The 27,895-nt window shown below is 42.3% G+C and overlaps 1 protein-coding gene across 1 annotated transcript in view; it reads right to left on the reverse strand.

Moving 5' to 3' along the window:
• Positions 1–230: 230 nt before the first annotated feature.
• The window catches only part of LOC124616687, a 207,646-nt gene continuing 179,981 nt past the window's right edge, over positions 231–27,895 (reverse strand). The window contains exon 3 of the mRNA XM_047145022.1: positions 231–814. Within this exon, the coding sequence (XP_047000978.1) occupies positions 329–814 (486 nt within the window). The 3' untranslated portion in view covers positions 231–328. The remainder of the gene's footprint in view (positions 815–27,895) is intronic.

Genomic DNA, 27,895 nt, shown 5'->3' on the forward strand with positions numbered 1-27,895 from the left:
ATAAATAAATGTTCATTTCATATAGGACGTATTGAACTAGAACAACAGCATAGAAAAGACCAGAGATCAAACAGTTATGTCAGGAGACAGGGACATTAAATTTTGGAATAGATGCTAAAGGTAGATGAGTGAAATAATAAGAAAAAAAGAAGCGATTGTAATTTGAATCGATATTTTATTCTGTACTCTGTGAAGACGGATACAGAACATGTAACAGCGCACACCACATTATCAGACACTGTCCACTTCTTAGACACCATACGCATCTCGTCAAGAGTATCAGTCTTTGCTCACGAAGTACATCGGGCACGGAAGTCACACAGACCGCTCATCTCTTGTATAGCCTGTCCCGCACTCGCGGAGACAGAGGCGGCTGAGCGGGAGCTGTTCTGGTGCGCATGCGCGTACCGCGAACCACCGACACGTCGAGATTCAATTGAGGCGACGGCGCCCCGTGCCCCCCGGAACGGCGGCGATTCACTGTCGAAGGTTGAGGGCGGGCGTAGGCGGGGGGCGTGCCCGGCCGGGAGCCCCCAGAGCGGGCGGCCTCTTGCTCGTCTCTTGCTTGCTTGCGCGCCTGCAGCGCCTCCAGAAGCTGCTGGCCGATGCTGCAGTGGCGGACGACGAAACCCCAGAAGCCCTCGTTCTCGCGAGCCCACCTCTTTAGCACCCGACTCCCACCCGGCGCGCGGCTCGTCCGCTTCAGGAGCTGTTCGGTGCAGTGGCCTGTCGCCTTCCGGAGCAGGTGCAGCCGCCCTTGCACGCAGGCTGCGCGCCGTTTCACATCTGCCTTAGCGTCCGCGGCCGAGCGCTCCTGTCGAACAGAGGACGCGGTCAGACATACAAAATCGCACACATTGTACAACATTCAAAAAGCAGGCAGAGGAAAATCCAAGCAAGTTCCACAGAAAGTAAGGCTTCCACGATTACGTTCAAAGTCTGTTTGCTATATTTGGCCGTGGTTTCAAATTACTGACACGAGTTTATTTGTAAACGAGTGGAAAAACTGGTAGATGCCGATCTCGGAGAAGATCAATTTGGGTTGCGGAGAAATGTAGGAACACGAGGGACAATACTGACACTACATTAGACGATAGGTTGGAGAAAGGAAAACAAATTGTCATAGCATTTGTATACTTAGAGACAGGTTTTGACAAAGTGCACTGAGCTACATTCTTTGAAATCGTGAAGGTACCAGTGGTAAAATACGCGACCAGTAATTCATTTACAGCTTGTACAGACACCAGACTACAGTTATAAGAGTCGAAGGACAGGAAACGAACTCATAGTTGACACGACAATTAGCCATGTTTGCAGCCTATTCCTGAAGTTATTCAGTCTGTCCATCGAGCAAGCAGTAATGGAAACCAAGGAGAAATTTGGAAACGCAATTAAAGTTTAGAAAAAAAAGACACGAAAACTTGGAGGTTTGCCGATGACATCGCAGTTCTGTCAAAGACGGCAAAAGAATCTAAACAGCAGTTGAACGGAATGGGTTGTTGTTGTTGTCTTCAGTCCCCAGACTGGTTTGATGCAGCTCTTCATGCTACTCTATCCTGTGCAAGCTTCTTCATCTCCCAGTACTTACTGCAACCTACATCCTTCTGAATCTGCTTAGTGTATTCATCTCGTGGTCTCCCTCTCCGATTTTTACCCTCCACGCTGCCCTCCAGTACTAAATTGGTGATCCCTTGATGCCTCAGAACATGTCCTACCAACCTGTCCCTTCTTCTTGTCAAGTTGTGCCACAAACTCCTCTTCTCCCGTATTCTATTCAATACTTCCTCATTAGTTACGTGATCTACCCACCTAATCTTCAACATTCTTCTGTAGCACCACATTCCGAAAGCTTCTATCCTCTTTTTATCCAAATTGTTCATCGTCTATGTTTCATTTCCATACATGGCTACGCTCCAGACAAATATTAGAAAAGACTTCCTAACTCTTAAATATACATTCGATGTTAACCAATTTCTCTTCTTCAGAAATTCCCATTGCCTGTCTACATTGCTTATCCTCTCTACTTCGACCATCATCAGTTATTTTTCTGCCCAAATAGCAAAGCTCTTCCATTGATTTAAGTATCTCATTTCCTAATCTAATTCTCTCGGCATCGCCTGATTTAATTCGACTACATTCCATTACCTTCGTTTCGTTTTTGTTGAAGTTCCTCTTATATCCTCCTTTCAAGGAACTGTCCATTCCGTTCAAGTGCTCTTCCAAAGTCTACATCTACACGGATTGTCTGCAAATCACATTTAAGTGCGTGGCAGAGGGTTCATCGAACCACCTTCACAATTCTCTATTATCCCAATCTCGTATAGCGCGCGGGAAGAACTATATCTTTCCGTACGATCTCCGATTTCCCTTATTTTATCTTGGTGATCGTTCCTTCCTATGTAAGTCAGTGTCAACAAAATATTTTCGCATTCGGAGGAGGAAGTTGGTGATTGGAATTTCGTGAGAAGATTCCGTCGCAACGAAAAACGCCTTTCTTTTAATGATGTCCAGTCCAAATACTGTATCATTCCTGTGACACTCTCTCCCATATTTCGCTGTCATTTGCTGTCTCTGACAGAACTTCAGTGTCATCGCCAAACTTAAAAAGTTTTCATTTCTTCTCCCTGACCTTTAATTCCTACCCCCCAATTTTTCTTTAATTTTCTTTACAGCGTGTTGAATGTACAGATTGAAAACATTTGGAACAGGCTACACTGTGCAAGATTTAATAGCCTTTCGCTTCCTGTATTTTACCCCTGCAACCTTCATAATTTCAAAGCGTGTGTTCTAGTCAACATTCTCAAAAGCTTTCTCTAAGTCGACAAATGCTATAAACCGTTCCTACATTCCTCTGGAATCAAAACTGATCTGGAGGTCGACTTCGCCTATTTTTCCATTTTTGTACAATGACACAATAGAAAAAATTTCCAATCTGAACAAGTAAAATCTAGGCTCACAATGAGAACTGAACATTACACTATGGTAAACAGATTAACAACTAGTTGTCTCTAGAAACAAAATAGTTTTTTTAATTTTAAAGTCCTAAAGTCAGATTGAATGCATATTTAACTGATTACTGCGTCTACAGCTTCAACGGCTACTCCTCAGGAAGTACCAGAAACATATTTTTTTATACACAGCAACTACAGCTTCTTTGATAGACCTACTTGCACGCATGTAATGCCAAGAAAGTGGCATGACATGAAATACTTCAACATAATTGCATGTTATTTGACTGTAAAATACTTACCTATAACATTGTCAAATAAAACCTATACCCCCAATACCACCACTCAGTTGACTTGTACATTGTGCAAAACTAGATTAATAGACGAATAAGAAACAAAAAAAACACACACACACAAAATCGAAAACCAGACTGGCAGTGGGATGCAGACGAAAGCTACAACGGTAATAAGCAGTGACCAAGTCATTTAAAATATTCGTTTTAATTGGTTTCATTTATTCAGGCTCATAGATTAGCACGGAAAGGACGAAACTCTAGTTCTGCAAATATTCGATCGCTGGAACATTATTACGCTTCCACAGACATGGCAAGAATATGGCGTGAACGAAATAAACGTACGCCGTGTAGAAACTTCAAGGGAGTTGAAACCCTTGCACCCAATACTAGCATGCTTATCTCTTAAATAGATGTGGCGGCTAAAAATAAAAATAAGTCGTACATGAACTGCACCTCACAGAATCACAATCAGAGACACCAAATTCTGGTATCAAGCTCTCCAACCAGCTACCATCATACACAAAGAAAGCAATTGGGAACCCCCACAAAAGTTCAAAGAAGAACACAGCTAAAAGTAATTGAGGAAACAAGAGATAACGGTGCTTCGTTGAAAGTTGGCTGAATAAGCCCCAATAGATTAACAATAGTTTATTATTAATGTAGTTTTTATAAGCTGTCTGCTTCTCTCAGCAAAAATTCTCTTTCGTTACGATATCAACGGAACCTGATCAATAAATGAATTTTTCTGATCTATTTATTTATCCTTTTATCATTTTTGGTAGTGAACATACACGGATGTGTTACAAAGTATTTCGTACGTACATAAAAAAAGTAGATATACACTCATTTTCATGCATTTGTAAAACAGACTTAGAGATTACACCACACAAAATTATAAACAAACGCGCACTTAGCAGTATCAGACAGAGTTAAGTAAAAATATATTCAAATTGTGCACAGATACGGTGGGCAGCGCAAGGTCTTTACATCGTGCGTAAAAAATTGCACAGACGTATTGAATTCTCGCGAAATTAACACGAACGGTATCTAAATTGCTTCCAGTAACACTCAGGATCTGTTAAAAGGATAAAATAAACTCCTTTGAAACCCAAATCATCTTCAACTGTAGGAGAGACAATCACAAACTTGTCAGTGTACGCGAAGTATCTATCAACGAGGGAGAAAGCACTGTATCACGTCTATGTGGTTACTAGGAAATATTTTGTAGCAATCATCTGTAACAGTATAGATTCATACGAGAACCCACTATCTTGCGAAATATCGGGCGGCTATTGATAGCTTGAAACTGAGAATCGTACCATCGTAAAAGTTTAGTGTCTGTCATTAAGACGGAATTCATTTTTTTAAATGCAACATGTTGTCGTTAGCAAAATTGTAAGTGCCGCACTATCAAAATGGAGAATAAAGGAAGATAATTAAAACGGCATATGGCAACAGATCCCAAAGTAAAATTGAGTGAACAGGCCAATATTTTGCAAGAAATAAACATTTTTGCTTTCGTGACGAAATAAGTTAATATAAGTAAAGACGCACAAAATAATATTTATTTTAATATGTCCGACGTTTCTGGTAGAGCTTTCGAACTAGCGTCATTGAAAGAATACCACACAACTATCTCGAATATTATGTACACCGGCACCTAGCACCGAAAAAAGAACCACATCTTCAGATGACTTATGCCTTCGACACGAACAATGATATGTACTGAATTCAAGAAATCGGCATGAACGATGTCTATATTGGTTCCAGTAAGCATTAAAGATCTGATAAAAGATAAAATAAACACGTTTCAACCCATAAATTATCTTCAATTCTAGGAGAGAACCACACACTTGTCAATACATGCGAAGTACGTATCAACAAGAGAGCATTGTGCCACGTATATACAGTTCCTAGGAAATATTTTTGGAGCAATAATTTGTAACGATTAAGATTCGTATGAAAACCTCGCAGAATAACGGACAGATATTTATATCCCGAAACTTGCAATCTAGCGCTCGAAAACTGGTTTGTAATTCTGAAATGATCACACATCGCAACGAACAGAAGCATAATAGTCGCCGGTACATTGACAGTTACACTGATCGAGAAAGAAAAGGAGTGAATAATCAGCGAGAACAAAAAATTATGGAAGTAAGAAATGACATCAATAGCCGGATGAAGCCGCCAAATTCAGGTTGCAGAATTTCTGTGAACATCTTCTGAGTTATAGACTGCGTCAAGTTGCAAAATGATGAGACCTAAAACGCTGGGTCTCAATTTATGAGTGGACGCGTTCTGCAACGCAGAAGAATTTTATGGGAATTTGTTTCTGGTCTAAGAAAGAGGTTTCGCACCATCGAGGGTACATCATTGGTTGGAATACTATTAAAACAACCAGGGGAAGTTAGTAGCAAACCTAGAAAAAAATGCTTATCACACACGTAGGGTCGTAGGGGTAGTGGAAAGTGGGTTCAGTTTACCTTAGGTCTGATCTCGTCCTTGAAGCACTTGCGATCGGCAGCAGGTGTAGTCATCTTGTCGACTTGCTGGCGCGGCGTCAGAGCTACAACTGAGGAGGCAGGCGGCTTTGCCTAGTCAGCCATCTACCCCCTCCACCTCCACCTCCACTTCACCTAGCTGGAAAAGCTCACCCCACCCAAAACCACCCCCTCCTAAGGTAATACGCACCAGCGTTCACTTATAGCCAACTATCTACCCCCTCCACCTCTGCTACCCCTCCCTTACCGCTAGACAAGCTCACCCCCACGCCAACCCACCCCCTCAAAGGTACTTCATCATCACTGCCGAAGCAGCGACACAAAGCTATTTTCTACGATTTGCAATATGGTTCCGCTTGAATAAACAGTTCGTCTGCTGTCCTCGAAGTACTTTCGTCCATTATTCTCCTTCATCAGAGGATTCTTTAGATTTTTTTTTTCTGTTCCTTACACATTACAACATGAATAATAAATCACGTCATGTGCTGGTCTCGATATACTGTATTGTCACATGACATGTGTTTTGAAGAAATACAGCATGTTAGTGATGTAAGATGCAAAGAACAGAAAAAGAATTTAAAAGAAAACGGATGATGGCGCAATATTGCCGAAAGTACTTTGGGGTTGTCAAACAAAATCAGACTCACAAATCCTAAATTCATTTTTCTGCATACACCGATAGTGTACACTGACCACTCCATCAATTATTTTACGCTGCAGTCACTGTATGTACTGTTACTGACCGTAATTTTACAAAAGCTCTGGTCTCAATGTTTTTATCTGTAGAAAATTATCGCTCATAAGTAAAGCCTCGTTGCCGGGATAAGCTGCAGAAAATCGCCGACGGGGGTATATACATACGACAGTTTTTCTTTTTGAATGGCCATCCTTCTGAATGATAGTCTACAGGACTTCGACCGTTCACTTACAGAATAAAATGAAGCACCTGTAGCCGTCGTTTCGGTGGTTCAGTACACCATCTTCAAGTCTGTAAGCATAAACAATAATGACAGCATCATCCACTTATCAACCACGCACATACAGACACACATTAAAACCAGTCTAAGAATCGAGAACAATACTATAAAAGTGAATTTACAGTAATCATTTGATAAAACCACCTCATACATCGATTGTCACATACCTAAAGTAAAATTATATGTAGTATACAATATAAATTTCCACTCTATTTGTTGTACAAATGTACTATTTATTAATAATATCAGTAATTAAATATTTCGCAATCAAAATTTTCAGGTCTTATTAAACTGCAAAATCCTGAAGTAAGCTACTAATCTACAAAAATAACGCTTAGAGAATAATAAATTTGTAAAAGAAACTATAACATCAGAAATAAGTAAACCAAAGAAATATGCATCTATGTGCAAGTAGTCCTTGCAAAACGACGGCATCAACAATATCTAAGTGTCAATATAGCTAAAGCTATCAAAATGACAGTATAAATATATATATATGTCACATCAAAGTCATAAAATGCTGAGGTGAAAACTGTATATAGGTATATTTATGTCATATACATACAGTGAATGTCCAAGAACGTGTCAAAAGAGCAAATGTAGAAAACCACCTATGCCACACAACATGCAGAATGTACTATATGTTGTACGGTTGTATAATACTAGATTGTAAAATTTACACAAGTTAGATAGTGGTTCTTGTTTGACATTCGTTTTACGGTAGCACATGATACATGGATGTGTGTGTGCGTGCGGGGAGGGGGGTTGAAATGTTCTTCATATGTTATGATATAGATGGTGTTCTACTTTTGGTCTTCTGTTTTGGACACTCATTTTATACATATGACATAAATATGCCCTTCTACAGTTTGCAGCTCAGCATTTTATAAATTTGACATGATATATAGATATACTGAAATAGCTTTTTGATAGCTTCACTTATTTTGATACTTAGATTTTACTGAGGTTGTCCTTTTGCAAGGGCAACTTGCACATAGATAATACATGTCTATATGTTGTTCATCCTGAACATTATCTTGGGTTTTGTATATGCTGTGTATGGTATGACACAGTTAGTATTATATATTTGGTCTTTTGACACTTTCTTGGATATTCATTCTATGCATATTACATAAATATGCCTATATACAAGTTTCACCTCAGCATTTTATAACTTTGATGTGATATATACATTTATTTATACTGCCATTTTGATAGCTTTACCTATGCTGAAAATTTTGCAAGGACTACTTGCACACATATGCATGTTTCTTTGGTTTACTTATTTCTGATGATGTAGTTTCTTTCATAAACCCATTATTTTCAACAGTTATTTTTGTAGGTTTGTAGGTTACTTCAGGATTTTGCAGTTTAGTTATTACTCGTTTGAAAAATTTTAGTCATGGTTCATTTGCACAACGAATAGAGCGAAAATTTGATACGGTGTACTACATAAAACTATATTTTAGGTATATAACAATGGATGTATCAGATGATTTTATCAAATTATTACTGTAAATTTACTTTTATAGTATTTTCCTTGACTCTTATTCTGGTCTTGGTATTTGCATCCTTGTTATGTTGAAGATGGTGTACTGAGCCACCAAAACTGGTTACAATATAACAAAATAACATCAAAACGACGGCTGCAGGTGTTTCATTCTATTAAATACACGACACTTGTTGCTGAATCAAACATTCGTTGGGCAATGGGCAAACAGATTTCAAGTTCCATTTTTCATACGTCGATAATTTTAATGCTAGAGGTGGAACTGGCATAGGGACGCGTTATATAACGGCCCTACTATAATAATTAAAAGTGCTATAGATCTAAATTCGTAAACCGACATATGAAAAAGTAGTGCTGTCCCGTCTTCGATCCCTAGGTTACAACTCTCCAGCCAAATATAAAACTGTAAATTATAAAACGAAGAATACAAGCAGTTTTCAAAACTTTCCATTAAAATACAAAAAATATGACGGGACCGGTATGCCCGCTAAAGTTCCAGATCTTAAAATTATTGTTCATTGAGCATTTACTAACTAAATCGATGGCCCGGTCATCCTGTGAAACATGCAAAAAACGTCTTCCTAATTTTTTGAAGGAATTTCAGTCCTTGAAAATTCCGTTGTAGCACCGAGATATGCCGATCGTTGTATGACCAGTAATCGCCTACCGAAATGTATCTTACTGAAATTTGCTTGCCACAAGCTTCGCATAAATGACTGAAGTTCTCGCCGGAGGAGGAGGCCTTGCATTACTGAGTCGTGTTCGAGCTCTTACACTTTTTCAGATAACAACACACCGCCTAGGATTTTAAATAAGTTTACTGCGTGAAATGTTCGGAAGGTAGCAATATTCTTAGTTTCTTCCATGAAAGACGGTTCTTCAAGTTTTCCAAGTAGCGTCTTGCGTTGTATATGCCACCTTTCCTACTATTTCTGCCAGTAAAGATTCTTCAACATTTATCCGCCATGACCTAAAAAGTTCCATGTGAGGTATTCATGTAGAGTTTGGAAATTACTCTCTTATCTGCTAGGTGGCATGAAGTCACATCATTATTTTCAACACAAATGTGTAATAATCAAACCGTATCTGGACTTTTGAAGCTATCCACTTATTTCTAGGTAGCAACATCTTCATTTTGCCAGTACTGATCATGACACCCCTACAAGGAGAGTAACGATTTATGAGTAATCTTACTTTGTTTGTTGAATCGCCTTGTATTAAAAATAATTAAGAAGCTTTTACGGCGCGAATTCATTGCTCACACAGCTGCAACATACTGTCTTGTTTTTGGTATGTAATTCAGACATCTACACAAACATCATCTGACATTTCCTACGCTCATATTACCTGTTTTTTCGTAACATACTGTCATCGTTTAATTTCTTTACCAGGAGGTGAGAATTTTGCTTACATTCCATTGCGAGTGACTAACAGGTACGCTAGAAGAGAATTGCAGATCCGTAGGAACACGTATGGCTATAGTACAGGTAGATGCTGCATACAGGAAAATTAAATAAGCCTTTCGAGAAAAAGAAGCAGCTAGATGAACATAAAAGAGCTCGTATGGGAAGAAACAAGTAAGCAAAGAATGGTGCACGAGGAGTGTTCTGTACCACACCGATGTGGATAAAGTGGCCGGCCGGGGTGGCCGAGCGGTTCTAGGCGCTTAAGAGCAGAACCGCGTAACTGCTACGGTCGCAGGTTCGAATCCTGCTTCGGGCATGGATGTGTGCGATGTACTTAGGTTAGTTAGGATCAAGTAGTTCTAAGTTCTAGGGGACTGATGACCACAGATTTTAAGTCCCATAGCCTCAGAGCCACCTGAACCATTTTTTGGATAAAGAGAAAAGCGTATTCTCTATCACTAATTACTCGACAGGAAAAGATACGGTAGTATTTGGCAGGTCGAAATAATGTTACTGCCCAAAATGTTGCATTGTTTACGTTTTACGTATACGTTGTATAGCTGGTACCGAGGCGTGTCTTCTGTGAACAACGGCTGTTGCGGCTACCAAGAGGAAGGCCCCAAAACGACTCCACATTCGTAGGCGACGGGCACACATATAGGCCCTACTGCCAGACACACGAGAAAGTGGAGCACCTAGACAGGGAGGTGGGAACTGAATGAAACTTAATGGATTAAGAAATGATAACAAAATCGAGTCAAATTCGCAAAGTTCTTGACTGTACGAGCCTTCGTATTAGAATGACATTGCACCCCTTTGGCCTACACGAGTGCACTGACTCGGTTGAGAAGGGCTTCATAAAGTCGTTGTGTCCTATTCTGAGGAAAGCTCATCCACAATATGGGTTTAGAAAACATCGTTCCTCTGAAACACAAGTTACTCATTATTCACATGAAGTGCTGCTGAGTGCTATTGACAAGGGATTTCAGATCGATTCCGTATTCCTGGATTTCCGGAAGGCTTTTGACACTGTACCACACAAGCGGCTCGTAGTGAAATTGCGTGCTTATGGAATATCTTCTCAGTTATGTGACTGGATTTGCGATTTCCTGTTAGACAGGTCACAGTTCGTAGTAACTGACGGAAAGTCATCGAGTAAAACAGAAGTGATTTCAGGCGTTCCCCAAGGTAGTGTTATAGGTCCTTTGCTCTTCCTTATCTATATGAACGAATTGGGAGACAATCTGAGCACCCGTTTTCGATTGTTTGCAGATGACGCTGTCGTTTATCGACTAATAAAGTCATCAGAAGATCAAAACAAACTGCAAAACGATTTAGAAGAGATGTCGGAATGGTGCGAAAAGTGGCAGTTGACCCTAAATAACGAAAAGTGTGAGGTCATCCACATGAGAGCTAAAAGAAACTCGTTAAACTTCGGTTACACGATAAATCAGTCTAATCTAAAAGCCGTAAATTCAACTAAATAGCTAGGTATTACAATTACGAACAACTTAAATTGGAATGAACACATAGAAAATGTTGTGGGGAAGGCTAACCAAAGATTTACTGGCAGGACACTTAGAAAATGTAACAGACCTACTAAGGAGACTGCCTACACTACGCTTGTCCGTCCTCTTTTAGAATACTGCTGCGCGGTGTGGGATCCATACCAGATAGGACTGACGGAGTACATCGAAAAAGTTCAAAGAACGGGAGCACGTTTGTACTATCGAGAAATATGGGAGAGAGTGTCACAGAAATCATACAGGATTTGGACTGGAAATCATTAAAAGAAAGGCGTTTTTCGTTGCAACGGAATCTTCTCACGAAATTCCAATCACCAACTTTCTCCTCAGAATGCGATAATATTTTCTTGACACCGACCTACATAGGGCGGAACGATCACGACGATAAAATAAAGGAAATCAGAGCTCGTACGGAAAGATATAGTTGTTCATTCTTTCCGCCCGCTATACGAGATTGGAATAATAGAGAATTGTGAAGGTGGTTCGATGAACCCTCTGCCAGGCACTTAAATGTGATTTGCAGAGTATCCATGTAGATGTAGAACTGTTGTGCTCGCAAATGATCTTTGATATCCTGGATATTGGCACTGAGACAGTGTTGGCGTCTCAGCTGGTTCGGCACATGTTCAACCGGGACTACATCAGCACCACGTAGACAGTTCACAGAGAGACGTGTCATGTCTAGGCGCACATTGTCCTGTTGAAAAATGATACCACGGTACTGTCCCATGAGAGGGAACACACGAGGTTACAGGATCTCCATGGCTTATCGTTGTGCCGTCAGAGATCCCTCAATCACTAAAAGCCGCGACCTGAAGTCATATCTGATAGCTCCCGACACCACGACGCGGTGTCTCTTCAAAATACTGAAAGAGTGGGATTTCTCCCCGGGGCGGCACCATACTCGCCGACTACGGTCATCCAGGGCCTCGATTCTCGCCGAACACACTGCGACACCACCATTCATCAGCTGTCCATGCTCGTTGATCACGGCACCGCTTCAAACACAAATTTATAGATGTTGTGATGAATTGCACCAAGCTTTAAATGTGGAAAAATGTAAGCTAATGCGGATGGGTACGAAGAACAAACGTATAATGTTCGGATTCAGGACTAGTAGTGCCCTCCTTGATACAGTCAAGTCGTTAAAGTATCTGGGCGTAACGTTGCAAAGCGGGATGTGAAACGGAACGAACATGTGAGAATACATAGAAAGATAGATCCCCTATCATTTAGCTACAAAATAGGTCAGCAACTGGAAGCAGTTAATTCCATAAATTGTCTGGGAGTACGCATTAGGAGTGATTTAAAGTGGAATGATCATATAAAGTTGACCGTTGGTAAAGCAGATCCAGACTGAGATTCATTGGAAGAATCCTAAGGAAATGCAATCCGAAAACAAAGGAAGTAGGTTACAGTACGCTTGTTCGCCCACTGCTTGAATACTGCTCACCAGTGTGGGATCCGTACCAGATGGGGTTGATAGGGGAGATAGAGAAGATCCAACGGTGAGCAGCACGCTTCGTTACAGGATCATTTAGTAATCACGAAAGCGTTACGGAGATGATAGATAAACTCCAGTGGAAGACTCTGCAGGAGAGACGCTCAGTAGCTCGGTAAGGGCTTTTGTTAAAGTTTCGAGAACATACCTTCACCGAAGAGTCCAGCAGTATATTGCTCCCCCCTACGTATATCTCGCGAAGAGACCACGAGGATAAAATCAGATTAGAGCCCACACAGAAGCATACCGACAATCCTTCTTTCCACGAACAATACGAGACTGGAATAGAAGGGAGAACCGATAGAGGTACTCAAGGTACCCTCAGCCACACACCGTCAGGTAGCTTGCGGTGTATGGACGTAGATGTAGCTGTAGGTGTAGAACTGTTGTAGGGAAGGCGACTGGTCGACTTTGGTTTATTGGGAGAATTGTAGGAAAGTGTGGTTCACATGTGAAGGAGATCGCATATAGCACACTGGTGCGACCTGTTCTTGAGTACTGCTAGGGTGTTTGGGACCCGTACCAGGTCGGATTGAAGGAAGACATCAAAGCATTTCAGAGGCGAGCGGCTACATTAATTGCCGATAGGTTCGAACAACAAGTAAGTGCTACGGACATGCTTCGGGAACTCAAATGAGAACCCCTGGAGGGAAGGCGACGTTCGACGAAGACTACTGAGAAAATTTAGAGAACCGGCATTCGAAGCAGACTGCCGAACGATTCTACTGCCGCCAACATACATGGCACTTAAGGACCGCGAAGTTAAGATACGAGAAATTAGGGCTCATACGCAAGCACATACGTTTCTCCCTCGCTCTGTTTGCGAATGGAAGAGGAATGGCTAGTAGTGGTTCATCGTACCCTCCGCCACGCACCATAGGCTCGCTTGAGGAGTATCTATGTAGACGTAGAAACGCAGCCGTTTGTGTTGTGGTGTTAGCGGCAGCTTGCACATGGGCCGGTAGTTATCTAGTCCGACTTCTGCTCGTGTCCGAACAATGGTGCGGGATTCGCAGAATGTCGCAGACAGCCCATTACGTGCTCTCGGATGCCAGGTGCAGATATGAAAAAACTACGATGTTTCCAGAATGAGATTTTCAGTCTGCACCGCAGTGTGCGCTGATAAACTTCCTGGCAGTTTAAAACTGTGTGCCGGACCGAGACTCGAACTCCGGACCTTTGCCTTTCGCGGGCAAGTGCTCTACCATCTGCGCTACCCAAACACGACTCACGACCCGTCCTCACAACCTTCAATTCTGCCAGTACCTCGTCTCTTACCTTCCAAACTTCACAGAAACTCTTCTGCGAAAGGTACTGCCAGAATTGAAGCTGCGAGGACGGGTCGTGAGTCGTGCTTGGATAGCTCAGATGGTAGAGCACTTGCTCGCGAAAGGCAAAGGTCCCGAGTTCGAGACTCGGTCCGGCACACAGTTTTAATCTGCCAGGAAGTTTCAAACTACCATATGCTTGGTGCAAAATATGGCAATAGTCCCTTGTTGTGCTCAGATGTGATCGACCGGAAGCTTGACGAAGAATCCACTACCCTAACATTCTCAAGCAGTCCAACATCGGGCTAGTGTCACGCCCGAATGCCCCCGAATCTGAGCCGGCCGGAGTGGCCGAGCGGTTCTAGGCGCTACAGTCTGGAACCGCGCGACCGCTACGGTCGCAGGTTCGAATCCTGCCTCGGGCATGGATGTGTGTGATGTCCTTAGGTTAGTTAGGTTTAAGTAGTTCTAAGTTCTACAGGACTGATGACATTAGAAGTTAAGTCCCATAGTGCTCAGAGAAATTTGAACCATTTTTTTTGAACCCAGAATCTGAACACTGCACTATGCTACAAGCCGGCCAAATTGAGACTGACGATGAGGCGCATTTCAAACTCTGTCAGCGGCGATAATGCTGTCTCACACTTGTTCTTCATCTCTGCAGTTATCATTCAATATCTGACACTGTTCATTCTCCTTTATACCCTACCATGTCTGGTAACGATACTATACACGAGCAAAACAAACACTCTGGTCTCCGTTCTGCCAGTCACAGAGAAATGCAGCTCTAATTATTTACATGCATGCCGATATTGTGTACATGTGCGAAGCTACACTTACATGTCTTCTGGGTGATTCGCTTCTTTGGCAGGCAGTATAGATGTAATCTCCCTGTAGGGCGATTTCGGAGATCAGAAGAAAAGCAGAAATTATGCTGTAATAATGGTATGTTACATCATGTCTGAAGCATACAAGGTGAGAGATGTAAGATATGTAACCACAGATGTTCAGAGACAGCTTTTCTCGTGTTGTGGAGAAAGTATACTGATTCATTACAACAGATGACACGTTTTATTATCAAGATTTAATAATTTATTTAGTGTCGTCTAAGATATACAGCAAAAAATTCTAGGTGATGAGGCGACAAAGGATCAATGCAAGCAAGAAGACGTTGAAGTAAGTGATGACATTCGAAATATACCAGCCACGTCATCGTAATATTTATACTGCCGTTACAACACAACACAGGCTTGAAGAGAACTGTTTATGGTTTCCAAGATATATAGGAGCGGGCGAAATACCCTCAGACATCAAAAAGAACATAAAAATCTCAACAGCAAACAGGACAGGTGCGAGTTTTATTATTAGTTTCATAAGTTATAATTACAAAATACTGACAAAATATCTGCAGGAGCTGATATAGGGGAAGATCAGTCCGGGTTATGCAGAAAAGGCAGGAACATGCAATGCTTATTTTTGCACACCGTGGCCGTCGATTTGCCTCGGGCAAAGGTATGCGCACCTGGATACAATCTACGTTCCGTACGCAGCCAGCAAACGTTTTTCCATGAAGACATTGACCGTTTTGGGTCACAGTGGGATAAATATATTAACAGTTACAGAGATTACTTTTGAAATAATAAATATTTTATTTACTTATTTTCCATATGTCTCGTTTTCATTTTAAGGATGGATTGGAAAAAAGAAAGTACGAGGAGAAGAAACAAAAACATCGAACTTTGGCGATGACACTGTAATTCTGTCACAGACAGTAAACGACTCTGTGTATCAGTTAGTTAGTTAATGACATGTTCCATTGATTAGTCTCACGATGGCCTTAATGACGTGGAACGTGTCAAGTGCATAAGAAATGTACACATGAATCGAGGTTCTTCTTTTCTTTAAGCTTAAAATTTCTATTTCCTATCCCACTGCCTTGAATGGCAAAAAAAGCATATATTACACCTAGAGATTTATCTATTCCTATTCAAGAATTCATTACGGCATAAAAGGAGTTGTCAAGGAGATAGGATTTCAATTTATTTTTGAAACTATCATTGCTGTCTGTCAGGCATTTTATTTCATCTGGTAATTTATCGGAAAGTCTTACAGAAGCATATTTTACCCATTTTCTGTGCCAAAGATAGGTTAAGTGGAGGACAGTATAAGTCTTTCTTTTACTCTTCTGGTATTACACACATCAAAAAAAGTTTTGCATCACCTCGGTTCCGAGAGTTCCGGAACATGTACAGAAAATTGTAATAGAGATCAACATAAAAATTTCCGCCTTTTTTTTATTGCTCATGAAAACCACACATTGCATGTTGTACCACCATACAGCGAAACCTTCAGAGGTGGTTGTCCAGATTGCTGTACACACCGGTACCTCTAGTACCCGGTAGCACGTCCTCTTGCATTAATGCATGCCTGTGTTCGTCATGGCATACTATCCACAAGTTCATCAATGCACTGCTTGTCCAGATTCTCCCATTCCTTAACGGCGCTTCGGCGTAGATCCCTCAGAGTGGTTGGTGGGTCACGTCGTCCATAAATAGCCCTTTTCAATCTATCTCAGGCATGTTCGATAGCGTTCATGTCTGGAGACCATGCTGGCACTCTAGTCGAACGATGTCGTTATCATAAAGGAATTCATTCACAAGATGCGTATGATGGGGGCGCGAATTGTCGTCCACGAAGACGAATGCCTCGCCAATATGCTGCCGATGTGGTTGCACTGTCGGTCGCAGGAAAGCATTCACGTATCGTACAGCCGTTACGACGCCTGTCATGACCACCAAAGGCGTACATCGGCCCCACATAATGCCACCGCAAAACACCAGGGAATCTCCACCTTGCTGCACTCGCTGGGCAGTGTGTTTAAGGCGTTCAGCCTGTCCGGGTTGCCTCCAAACAGGTCTCCGACGATTGTCTGGTTGAAGGCATATGCCACACTCATCGGTGAAGAGAACAATGCCAATTCTGAGCGGTCCATTCGGCACGTTGTTGGGCCCATCTGTACCGCGCTGCATGATGTCGTGGTGGCAAAGATGTACCTCGCCGTGGACGTTGGGAGTGAAGTTGTGCATCATGCAGCCTATTGCGCACCGTTTGAGTCGTAACACGACGTCCTGTGGCTGCAGAAAAAGCATTATTCAAAATGGTGGCGTTGCTGTCAGGATTCCTCCGAGCAATAATCCGTAGGTAGTGGTCATCCATTGCAGTGGTAGCCCTTGGGCAGCTTGAGCGAGACATGTCATCAACAGTTCCTGTCTCTCTGTATCTTCTCCATGTCCGAGCAACATCCTTTGGTTCAATCCGAGACGCCTGGACACTTCCCTTGTTGAGAGCCCTCCTGGTACAAAGTAACAATGCGGACGCGATCGAACTGCGGTACTGACCGTCTAGGCATGGTTGAACTACCGACAACACGAGCCGTGTACCCCCTTCCTGGTGGAATGGCTGGGTCAGCTGTCGGACCCCCTCCGTTTAATAGGCGCTGTTCATACATGATTCTTTACATCTTCGAGCGGGTTTAGTGACATCCCTGAACAGTGAAAGGGACTACGTCTGTGATACAATATTGACAGTCAACGTCTATCTTCAGGAGTTCTGGGATCCAGGGTGATGCAAAACATTTTTTGATGTGTGTATAATCACGAATATCACTGTTTTTAAACTGGTCCATGTTCTTGAGAACGAATTTCATTACTGAGTAAATGTACTGTGAGGCTGTTGTAAGAATTCGTAACCTATTAAACAGATGTGCGACTATGAGCGCCACACATTATTCTAATCACTTTCTTTTGAAAGGAATGGTCTGCGTCTTGAAAACAGGTTAAAAGATAAAAATAAAAGTAAAATAATGGCCAATCATTTATAAAACAAGGTAATGAAATGTAGCCGAGTGAAGTCAGTTGATACTGGCGGAATTAGTTTTGGAAATGAGACATCGAAAGCAGAAGACGAATCTTGCTGTTCGGGTAGCAAAATAATAAAAGACAACAGAAAAATTGAGGATACAAAATTCCCACTGGTAATAGTAAGAAAAGCTTTCTTGAAAAAGAGAAAACATTGAAAATCGATTCTTCATACAGAAATGACGTGATCTGCACAGGATATACTGTTGTGTTGAGCTGCACCAACGAGGTCTTCGGAATGAAGACTTCAACTTTGAGGGTGGAACGCATGATAATAATATGACCCTTATCTTTGAGCTTTAAAGGTAAACAGACTTAACAGACAGATGTGAATACTCAAATAATCTCACACATAACAGCTGTTTATTGGAATCCAATAAGGTGAAATTACAGCATCTGTGGTAAAGAAATAGTTTTGCTAGGCATTTCCGCTGTATTTCTGCCGAAACTTGAGGAGACTCTCGCCGTACAGCGTAAGTAACACATTTGTGTTACACATTTCATATGACTATTTTAATACTGCATGGTCCCTGTACGATATAGTTAAGAGAGTCCATACCGAACGATGTCCTTTCCATTTCTTTTATGACAAACTGACATTGTACGAAATTATCCCTTGCATGTCTTTAGATGACATCTTAACCGCGGAAGCAGTACAGCTGCAGAAAACAATATATCCTTTGTAAACGTGTTGTTCGCTTTTATATTTTTAGTTTGTTTTCGACTCTTATCTCGATAACCACCGCAGATGTTCTTCTGTAACACGAGCAGCCAATTAGGCAGATGCTCTCACCGTTTCAAGAGGCTGTTCTCTGACAGCATGTACCAACAAGTCAACCTTACCAAGCGCGAAAGAGCAAACAAAGTACGGTGTATCTTCAACTAAGAAGTGATCTTTTACTACAAAGAGCAAGTAAATCTGATATTTCTGTGCAGGTCTTTGCAAAGATTTTGATCAAGAGGAAGCGGAATACTGGAGAATACTGCATGTTGCGCAAAGTAAAAGTAACAATTTACAAATAAATTTTAAAAAAAGTTAGAAAAAGACAGAGGAAAGAGAGAGATGTACACATTTCAGTGTGCGAAAATTGTTTTGATTGTCTAGTTATACACGCTGACAGTGATTCTTGCGGATTTTACATAACAGCATAAGCAAAATTGAGCACATTTCTGTCACGAAGGTTGAGGAAATTTCTCTTCCCCCTGTTTCTCAGTAACTCCGATACCTGCGGGAACCCCTGTGCCGCTATAACGGTAAATGGTTATCAGCCCGTGGTGGTGCGAGTGCAATGGAGGGGGGGTGTGACCTTTGTTTTCCAGCTTCTGATTTCCTTAGGCCAGGTGGGTACTTATTCCATGGGACATTTGTACGATATTGGGTACTGGCATAGAAGTTACTAATTCGAATGCTGTTCACGTAATTCGTGTTTTGTTATGTCTGCAAGCTGGTCGTTTACTCGTAGTTTATACACCAGTGGAAAAATTTGTTTAAAGCTAGAATGAAATGCATAGCTGTTACGCAATGCGGTAAGATACAAGAATGCTGAATAGATATTATCAAATGTAACATTAATCGCTCAGAAGGAACACGTGTAGTATGTAGATTTACCTTTTGCGTCCGTCAGGAATTTTATGTCATGATGTGCGTGTGTAAGGGTGGCTGAGAAATGCCCCATTACCAAGTCGCAGTTCTTTTAATTCGTTTAGCAGGCGAACTGCTATCAGGGCAGAGGATTTCCCAACTGTGATTAATTGGAAGGAGATTACCAGTTTTGGTATTTGCCTAGGACAATTTTTTAAGGAATCCAAATGAGAGTCAGTATTACATGAAAACTTCTGAAAGCAACGAAGTGTGAAAATATGAAGTAAAGAACTTCAGTTGTAGGTAAAACAAACGGAAGGTTCCGAGTTACTGGTATAACGTAGCATCACCTGCAGTTTGTCCACGAAAGAGATCCCTACAAAACAACTGGCTGGGATACTTCTCGAGACAGGCAGCACTATATAACCGAAGTTACATCTGGTGTTCCCCTACAAAGTGTAGTGCGTCCTCTGCAGTTCTCAGTCTACGTGGACGACTTAGATGACAGTCTGAGTAGCCCACTCAGATTTTTTGCAGATGATGCCGTCCTTTACCCTCTATCAGAACCATTTGAAAGTCAAGAAGAATTACGAAATAATTTAGACAAGACTCTGAACTACAAGAAGTGTGAGGTCATCCAGAACCAAATTCCGCACAATACCGCTTACACAACAAATTACACAATCTCTAAGACTGTCCATTAAAGTAGATACTTACGGATTTAGTAACGAACAACTCAAACTGAGACCATCATACAGAAGGTGTCGTGGGGAAGGCGAGCCACAGACTGCGTTTTATTGGCAGAACACTTAGAAGATGCAACAAATTTACTAAACATACTGCCTACTCTACACTTGTCGAACATCTTTTGGAATACCGCTGCCCGGTACGCCGTAGTTACCAGATAGGATTGACGGAGGAATCGAAAAAGCTCAAAGGAGGACATTTCGTTTTGTATTTTCATGAAATAAGGTTCAAATGGCTCTGAGCACTATGGGACTTAATATCTGAGGTCATCAGTCCCCTAGAACTTAGAACTACTTAAACCTAACTAACCTAAGGACATCACACACATCCATGCCCGAGGCAGGATTCGAACCTGCGAACGCAGCGGTCGCGCGGCTCCAGACTGAAGCGCCTAGAACCGCTCGCTCGGCCACACCAGCCGGCAAGAAATAAGGAAGAGAGTGTCACGGATAGGTCAAGCGAGTTATTGTGTCAGTCATCGAAACAATGGAGTTTTTCGTTGCGGCGAGATCTTATAATCACCATAGGTAGAAAAGATCATTTTGATAAAATAATGAAATCACAGGTTGCACGGAAACAATTTGGTGTTCAATTTATGCAATGTGCTGTTCGAGAATCAACAGTCGAAGAATAGTCTTCCCTGAACCCTCTGCCAAACACTTAACTGGGAATTGCAGAGTATTCATGTAGATGTGGATATTAGGTCAGAGTAAGACGGAACATCGAGGGCATGCAGAGAAGGATAGCGGGAACGGTCCCAGGCTTCTTCGCATGAACGAAGAGAGTAACGGAAGAACATCGAATGGCTTCAGTGTTTCAGCACACATACGTTTCAATAAACACCTACACCTATAAGGATAAGTGCAAAACAATGCACATAACAAATACAAACAACCCGACAGCACAGGATTACAAGACTGGTGGTAAAGCCATTATTCATCTTAACCACATATCTCGAAGTGTACCCGGCCTCATGATTAGTACAAGAGATTTGGGATTGCAGCCGAATGATTTTGATCACTTGCATCGATATTTCGGCTTGAAATCGGGCAGCCACTATCTGGTGAATTTTAAAACTGGAGAACAGTAGTGCGCGTCGCTATTTTGTACCAAAACTTAAACTTGGTAGGAAGGAACATGTTTTTAAGGATCTCTCTAGGAAAACAATGAAATTATACAGACAATTTAGAATATTATTTATTTATTCGTTCATGCACATGACCAGTTCGAGATATTCAATCTCATTATCATAGGTTGTGGAGATCAATACATCGGTCAGACAAAAATTAAACGAAGCTACACATTGCAACTAAACGTTCTCTTTTCGTACATTACGACTGTTAATAAAGCTACAGTAACCAAAACGTACTGTGTCTACATTCTTTGACGAAGCGTGTATGTAACGGGTGGGTTGCAGTTCGTTTCAATACCGTAACACACAAGAAAAGCTCATTCAGCTGTACTGTATCGCTCTATTTGGAGCTTCTCGACTTAATGATCCATGTTTTTAACATCTCGAAACCATTCATGTTAATAAGTAATTAAAAACTGTTCTAACAGTGGCTATGATAGTATTATTCATTGATTTCGTGAACTCGTGTGGCAAATTTCTGAAGGCAAGTACTGAGGTGGAATACCAAGTAGCGATATGAAACTGTACAAACACGTAAAACGAGTAGTGTGAAAGGTGACTGTAGTCTGACTTATTGGGAGGATTCCGTAAAAGTGAAGTGTATATGTAAAGGAAGCCGGAACAAAACGCTAGAGTACTGATCCAACGTTTATAGACCTTATCAAGGAAGGGAGATCAGGTTTTAACGTCCTGACGCAACAGGGTCATTAGAGATGGAACACGATCTCGGATTGCGCAAGGATGGGGAAGGAAATCGGCCGTGCCATCTTGGTATTTCCCTGGAGCAACTTAGCAAAATCACGGGAAACATAAATCTGTATGGTCGAACGAAGGTTTTAACCGTCGTCCTCCCGAACTCGGACCCAACCTACTGACGTGTCGTACCTCACTCGCCTGAAGTTCTCGCGTAGTCTTAAAACGGCAGTCGCGGGACGAATTCAGAGAAGCGCTCTTAGGAGCGTAACGGGCCGGTACAGTGCATACCAGCTTGAGACAGAGGCGGCGAGGAAACCTTAATGGAAACAGGGGAGAAAGACGACGTTGTTCTCAAGAAACAATGCTGGATAAATTCATAGAAGCGGTATTCGAGGAAGAGAGCGCGACACTTCTACTGCCACCATGGTATACCTCGCGTACAGACCGTGAAACGAGAGGGAGCGCGTACTCAGGTACCCAAATAGACATTGTTCCCTCGCTAAATGCGCTAATGAAAGGATGCAAAAAAGGGCAGCTCGTTTTGTGTTATCACGTAATAGGGGAGAGAGTGTGGCAGATATGATACGCGAGTTGGGATGGAAGTCATTAAAGCAAAGACGTTTTTCGTCGCGGCGATATCTACTTACGAAATTTCAGTCACCAACTTTCTCTTCCGAATGGGAAAATATTTTGTTGAGCCCAACATACATAGGTAGGAATGATCATCAAAATAAAATAAGAGAAATCAGAGCTCGAACAGAAAGGTTTAGGTGTTCGTTTTTCCCGCGCGCTGGAATGGTGGAGAGATAGTATGATTGTGATTCGATGAACCCTCTGCCAAGCACTTAAATGTGAATTGCAGAGTAATCATGTAGATGTAGATATAGAATGAAATAAGAATAGAAAACCATCTGTTCTTATGGTTCAAATGGCTCTGAGCACTATGGGACTTAACTTCTGAGGTCATCAGTCCCCTAGAACTTAGAACTACTTAAACCTAACTAACGTAAGGACATCACACACGTCCATGTCCGAGGCAGGATTCGAACCTGCGACAGTAGCGGTCGTGCGGTGCCAGACTGTAGCGCCTAGAACCGCTCGGCCACTCGAGCCGGCATCTGTTCTTGCTTCTCCATGTGTTTCTCTTTGTTGAAACTAAATACTCTCTAATACGGCGTCTTTTTATCATTGTTAAGTTCGTAACAAGGCGATGTAGACAATACGAAAGTGTACCGTAGATGCTCAGGGGACTTACATGGAAGTCTTTGGAAGATATGCGTGAGATCGATATCTGGTGCGGGGGCTGGCGGTTGACCCTTAGCTTAATTGAATCCAACATACTGTTCGATTCCGCTATTGGTGGAAAACAGGAACAACGTTAAAGATACCGAGAACTATGTGAGAGGAGCAACCGGGAGTGGAATGACCATATAAAAGTAACTGTCGGCAAAGCAGATATGAAGCTGCGATTCATCAGAAGAGTACTAAGAAAATGTGAGTCATCCATTAAAAAAAGTGCGTTACGTAACATTAGTAACACTAATTCTTGCATTAATAGAAAAGAGAGACAAGATCCAACGAAGAGTAGCGCACTTCGTCACGGGATCGTTCAGGAAGTGTTACGAAAATGATGGACGAACTCTAGTGGTAATCGCGACAAAGAAGGTGTTGCATATCACGGAGACATTTATTGTTGAAGTTTCAAGAGATTATTTTGCAGAAGGAGTCAGGCAACGTATTGAATGTGTGACGCTGCAGCACTATTTCACCGCGTAGCTGGCAAGAATAGTTGATAGTGGATATGACGATAGCAGGGCATAAGTCTTTGCGAATGTAATTCCGTGTACTCGGAGAGTAACTGTGCATCGCAGACATGCGCGAGAACAATACAGGGTGGTCCATTCATAGTGACCTGGCCAAATATCTAACGAAATAAGCATCAAACGAAAAAACTACAAACAACGAAACACGTCTAGCTTGAAGAGGGAAACCAGATGGCGCTATGGTTGGCCCGCTATATGGCGCTGCCATAGGTCAAATGGGTATCAACTGCGTTTTTTTAAAATAGGAACCCCCATTTTTGATTACATATTCGTGTAGTACGTAAAGAAATATGAATTTTTAGTTGGACCACTTTTCTCGCTTTGTGATAGATGGCGCTGTAATAGTCACAAACGTGTAAGTACGTGGTATCACGTAACATCCCGCCAGTGCGGACCGTATTTAGTGATACATTACCCGCCTTAAAATGGACCGTTTACCAATTGCGCAAAAGGTCGATATCGTGTTGATGTATGGCTATTGTGATCAAAATGCCCAACGGGCGTGTGCTATGTATGCCGCTCGGTATCCTGGACGACATCATCCAAGTGTCTGGACCGTTCGACGGATAGTTGCGTTATTTAAGGAAACGGGAAGTGTTCAGCCACATGTGAAACGTCAGCCACGACCTGCAACAAATGATGATGCCCAAGTAGGTGTTTCAGCTGCTGTCGTGGCTAATCCGCGAATCAGTAGCAAACAAATTGCGCAAGAATCGGGAATTTCAAAAACGTCAGTATTGAGAATGCTACATCAACATCGATTGCTCCCGTACCATATTTCTATGCACCAGAAATTACATGGCGACGACTTTGTACGTCGTGTACAGTTCTGCCACTGGGCACAAGAGAAATTACGGGATGATAGACTTTTTGCACGCGTTCTATTTAGCGACGAAGTATCATTCACCAACACCGGTAACGTAAACCGACATAACATGCACTATTGGGCAACGCAAAATCCTCGATGGCTGCGACAAGTGGAACATCAGCGACCTTGGCCGGTTAATTTATGGTGCGGCATTATGGGAGGAAGGATAATTGGCCCCATTTTATCGATGGCAATCTAAATGGCGCAATGTATGCTGTTTTCCCACGTAATGGTCTACCGCTGTTACTACAAGATGTTTCACTACATGACAGAATGGCGATGTACTTCCAACATGATGGATGTCCGGCACATAGCTCGCGTGCGGTTGAAGCGGTATTGAATAGCATATTTCATGACAGGTGGATTGGTTGTCGAAGCACCGTACCATGGCCCGCACGTTCACCGGATCTGACGTCACCGGATATATTTCTGTGGGGAAAGTTGAAGGATATTTGCTATCGTGATCCACCGACAACGCCTGACAACATGCGTCAGCGCATTGTCAATGCATGTGCGAACGTTACGGAAGGCGAACTACTCGCTGTTGAGAGGAATGTCGTTACACGTATTGCCAAATGCATTGAGGTTGACGGACATCATTTTGAGCATTCATTGCATTAATCATGCTGTAACAGCGTGCGTTCTCGGAAATGACAAGTTGACAAAAGTACATGTATCACATTCGAACAACCGAAATAAACTGGTCAAACGTACCTACGTTCTGTATTTTAATTTAAAAAACCTACATGTTACCAACTGTTCGTCTAAAATTGTGAGTCATATGTTTGTGACTATTACAGCGCCATCTATCACAAAGCGAAAGAAGTGGTCCAACTAAAACATTCATATTTCTTTACGTACTACACGAATATGTAATAAAAAATGGAGGTTCTTATTTTAAAAAATGCAGTTGATATCTGTTTGACCTATGGCAGCGCCATCTAGCGGGCCAACCAAAGTGCCGCCTGGTATCTCTCTTCAAATTAGACAAGTTTCGTTCTTTGTAGTTTTTTCGTTTGACGCTTATTTCGTGAGATATTTGGACCGGTCACGATCAATGGACCACCCTGTATACACAGATGTCAGCATCTGAGAGGGAACTTGTAGTTGGGCTCAAAGAAGTCGGCTGGAGTAATCGGCGAATATCTCAAAATTTGAATAGGAGCGATGCCATTATTCGACGGTGTTGGCACGAATGGGTGAACCGTGGCCGAAGGCAGCGTCAAGAAGGGAGCGATCGATTTAGAGAGACGACAGAACGTGAGGGACGAGCAATCGCCAGAGAGGCACCCACGGCGGCGGATTCAGCATCATCCTCGATCCGCCCTGCAAAGGGTGCTACAGTGACCACAAGGACCGTTACTAGGCGGCTCACAGAAAGGAGGCTGAGCTCACCACTCCACTTGCGTCGACTACCATTGACCTCTGTACACCAGACAAGCCCGTTTCTACATCTACATCTACATGATTACTCTGCAATTCACATTTAAGTGCTTGGCAGAGGGTTCATCGAACCACAATCATACTATCTCTCTACCATTCCACTCGCGAACAGCGCGCGGGAAAAACTAACACCTAAACCTTTCTGTTCGAGCTCTGACTTCTCTTATTTTATTTTGATGGTCATTCCTACCTATGTAGGTTGGGCTCAACAAAATATTTTCGCATTCGGAAGAGAAAGTTGGTGACTGAAATTTCGTAAATAGATCTCGCCGCGACGAAAAACGGCTTTGCTTTAATGACTTCCATCCCAACTCGCGTATCATATCTGCCACACTCTCTCCCCTATTACGTGATAATACAAAACGAGCTGCCCTTTTTTGTACCCTTTCGATGTCCTCCACCCTTTCGATGTCCTCCGTCAATCCCACCTGGTAAGGATCCCACACCGCGCAGCAATATTCTAACAGAGGACGAACGAGTGTAGTGTAAGCTGTCTCATTAGTGGACTTGTTGCATCTTCTAAGTGTCCTGCCAATGAAATGCAACCTTTGGCTCGCCTTCCCCACAATATTATCTATGTGGTCTTTCGAACTGAAGTTGTTCGTAATTTTAACACCCAGGTACTTAGTTGAATTGACAGCCTTGCGAATTGTACTATTTATCGAGTAATCGAATTCCAACGGTTTTCTTTTGGAACTCATGTGGATCACCTCACACTTTTCGTTATTTAGCGTAGACTGCCACCTGCCGCACCATACAGCAATCTTTTCTAAATCACTTTGCAGCTGATACTGGTCTTCGGATGACCTTACTAGACGGTAAATTACAGCATCATCTGCGAACAACCTAAGAGAACTGCTCAGATGGTCACCCAGGTCATTTATATAGATCAGGAACAGCAGAGGTCCCAGGACGCTTCCCTGGGGAACACCTGATATCACTTCAGTTTTACTCGATGATTTGCCGTCTATTACTACGAACTGCGACCTTCCTGACAGGAAATCACCAATCCAGTCGCACAACTGAGACGATACCCCACAGACCCGCAGCTTGATTAGAAGTCGCTTGTGAGGAACGGTGTCAAAAGCTTTCCGGAAATCTAGAAATACGGAATCAACTTGAGATCCCCTGTCGATAGCGGCCATTACTTCGTGCGAATAAAGAGCTAGCTGCGTTGCACAAGAACGATGTTTTCTGAAACCATGATGATTACGCGTCAATAGATCGTTCCCTTCGAGGTGATTCATGAAGTTCGAATACAGTATATGCTCCAAAACCCTACTGCAAACCGACGTCAATGATATAGGTCTGTAGTTCGATGGATTACTCCTACTACCCTTCTTAAACACTGGTGCGACCTGCGCAGTTTTCCAATCTGTAGGTACAGATCTAATGGTGAGCGAGCGGTTGTATATGATTGCTAAGTAGGGAGCTATTGTATCAACGTAATCTGAAAGGAACCTAATCGGTATACAATCTGGACCTGAAGACTTGCCCGTATCAATCGATTTGAGTTGCTTCGCAACCCCTAAGGTATCTACTTCTAAGAAACTCATGCCAGCAGCTGTTCGTGTTTCGAATTCTGGAACATTCCATTAGTCTTCCCTGGTGAACGAATTTCGGAAAACTGCGTTCAATAACTCCGCTTTAGCGGCACAGTCGTTTGCACTCGTGTCGACCACATTCGGCCTGGAGTCTCATTCACTGGAGTATATTTGCCTTGAGTGATGAGTGTCGCTTCGAACCGAGCCCCG

This window comes from Schistocerca americana, chromosome 5 (genome assembly GCF_021461395.2).
Source record: "Schistocerca americana isolate TAMUIC-IGC-003095 chromosome 5, iqSchAmer2.1, whole genome shotgun sequence".
In the NCBI taxonomy this organism is placed as follows: Eukaryota; Metazoa; Arthropoda; class Insecta; order Orthoptera; family Acrididae; genus Schistocerca; species Schistocerca americana.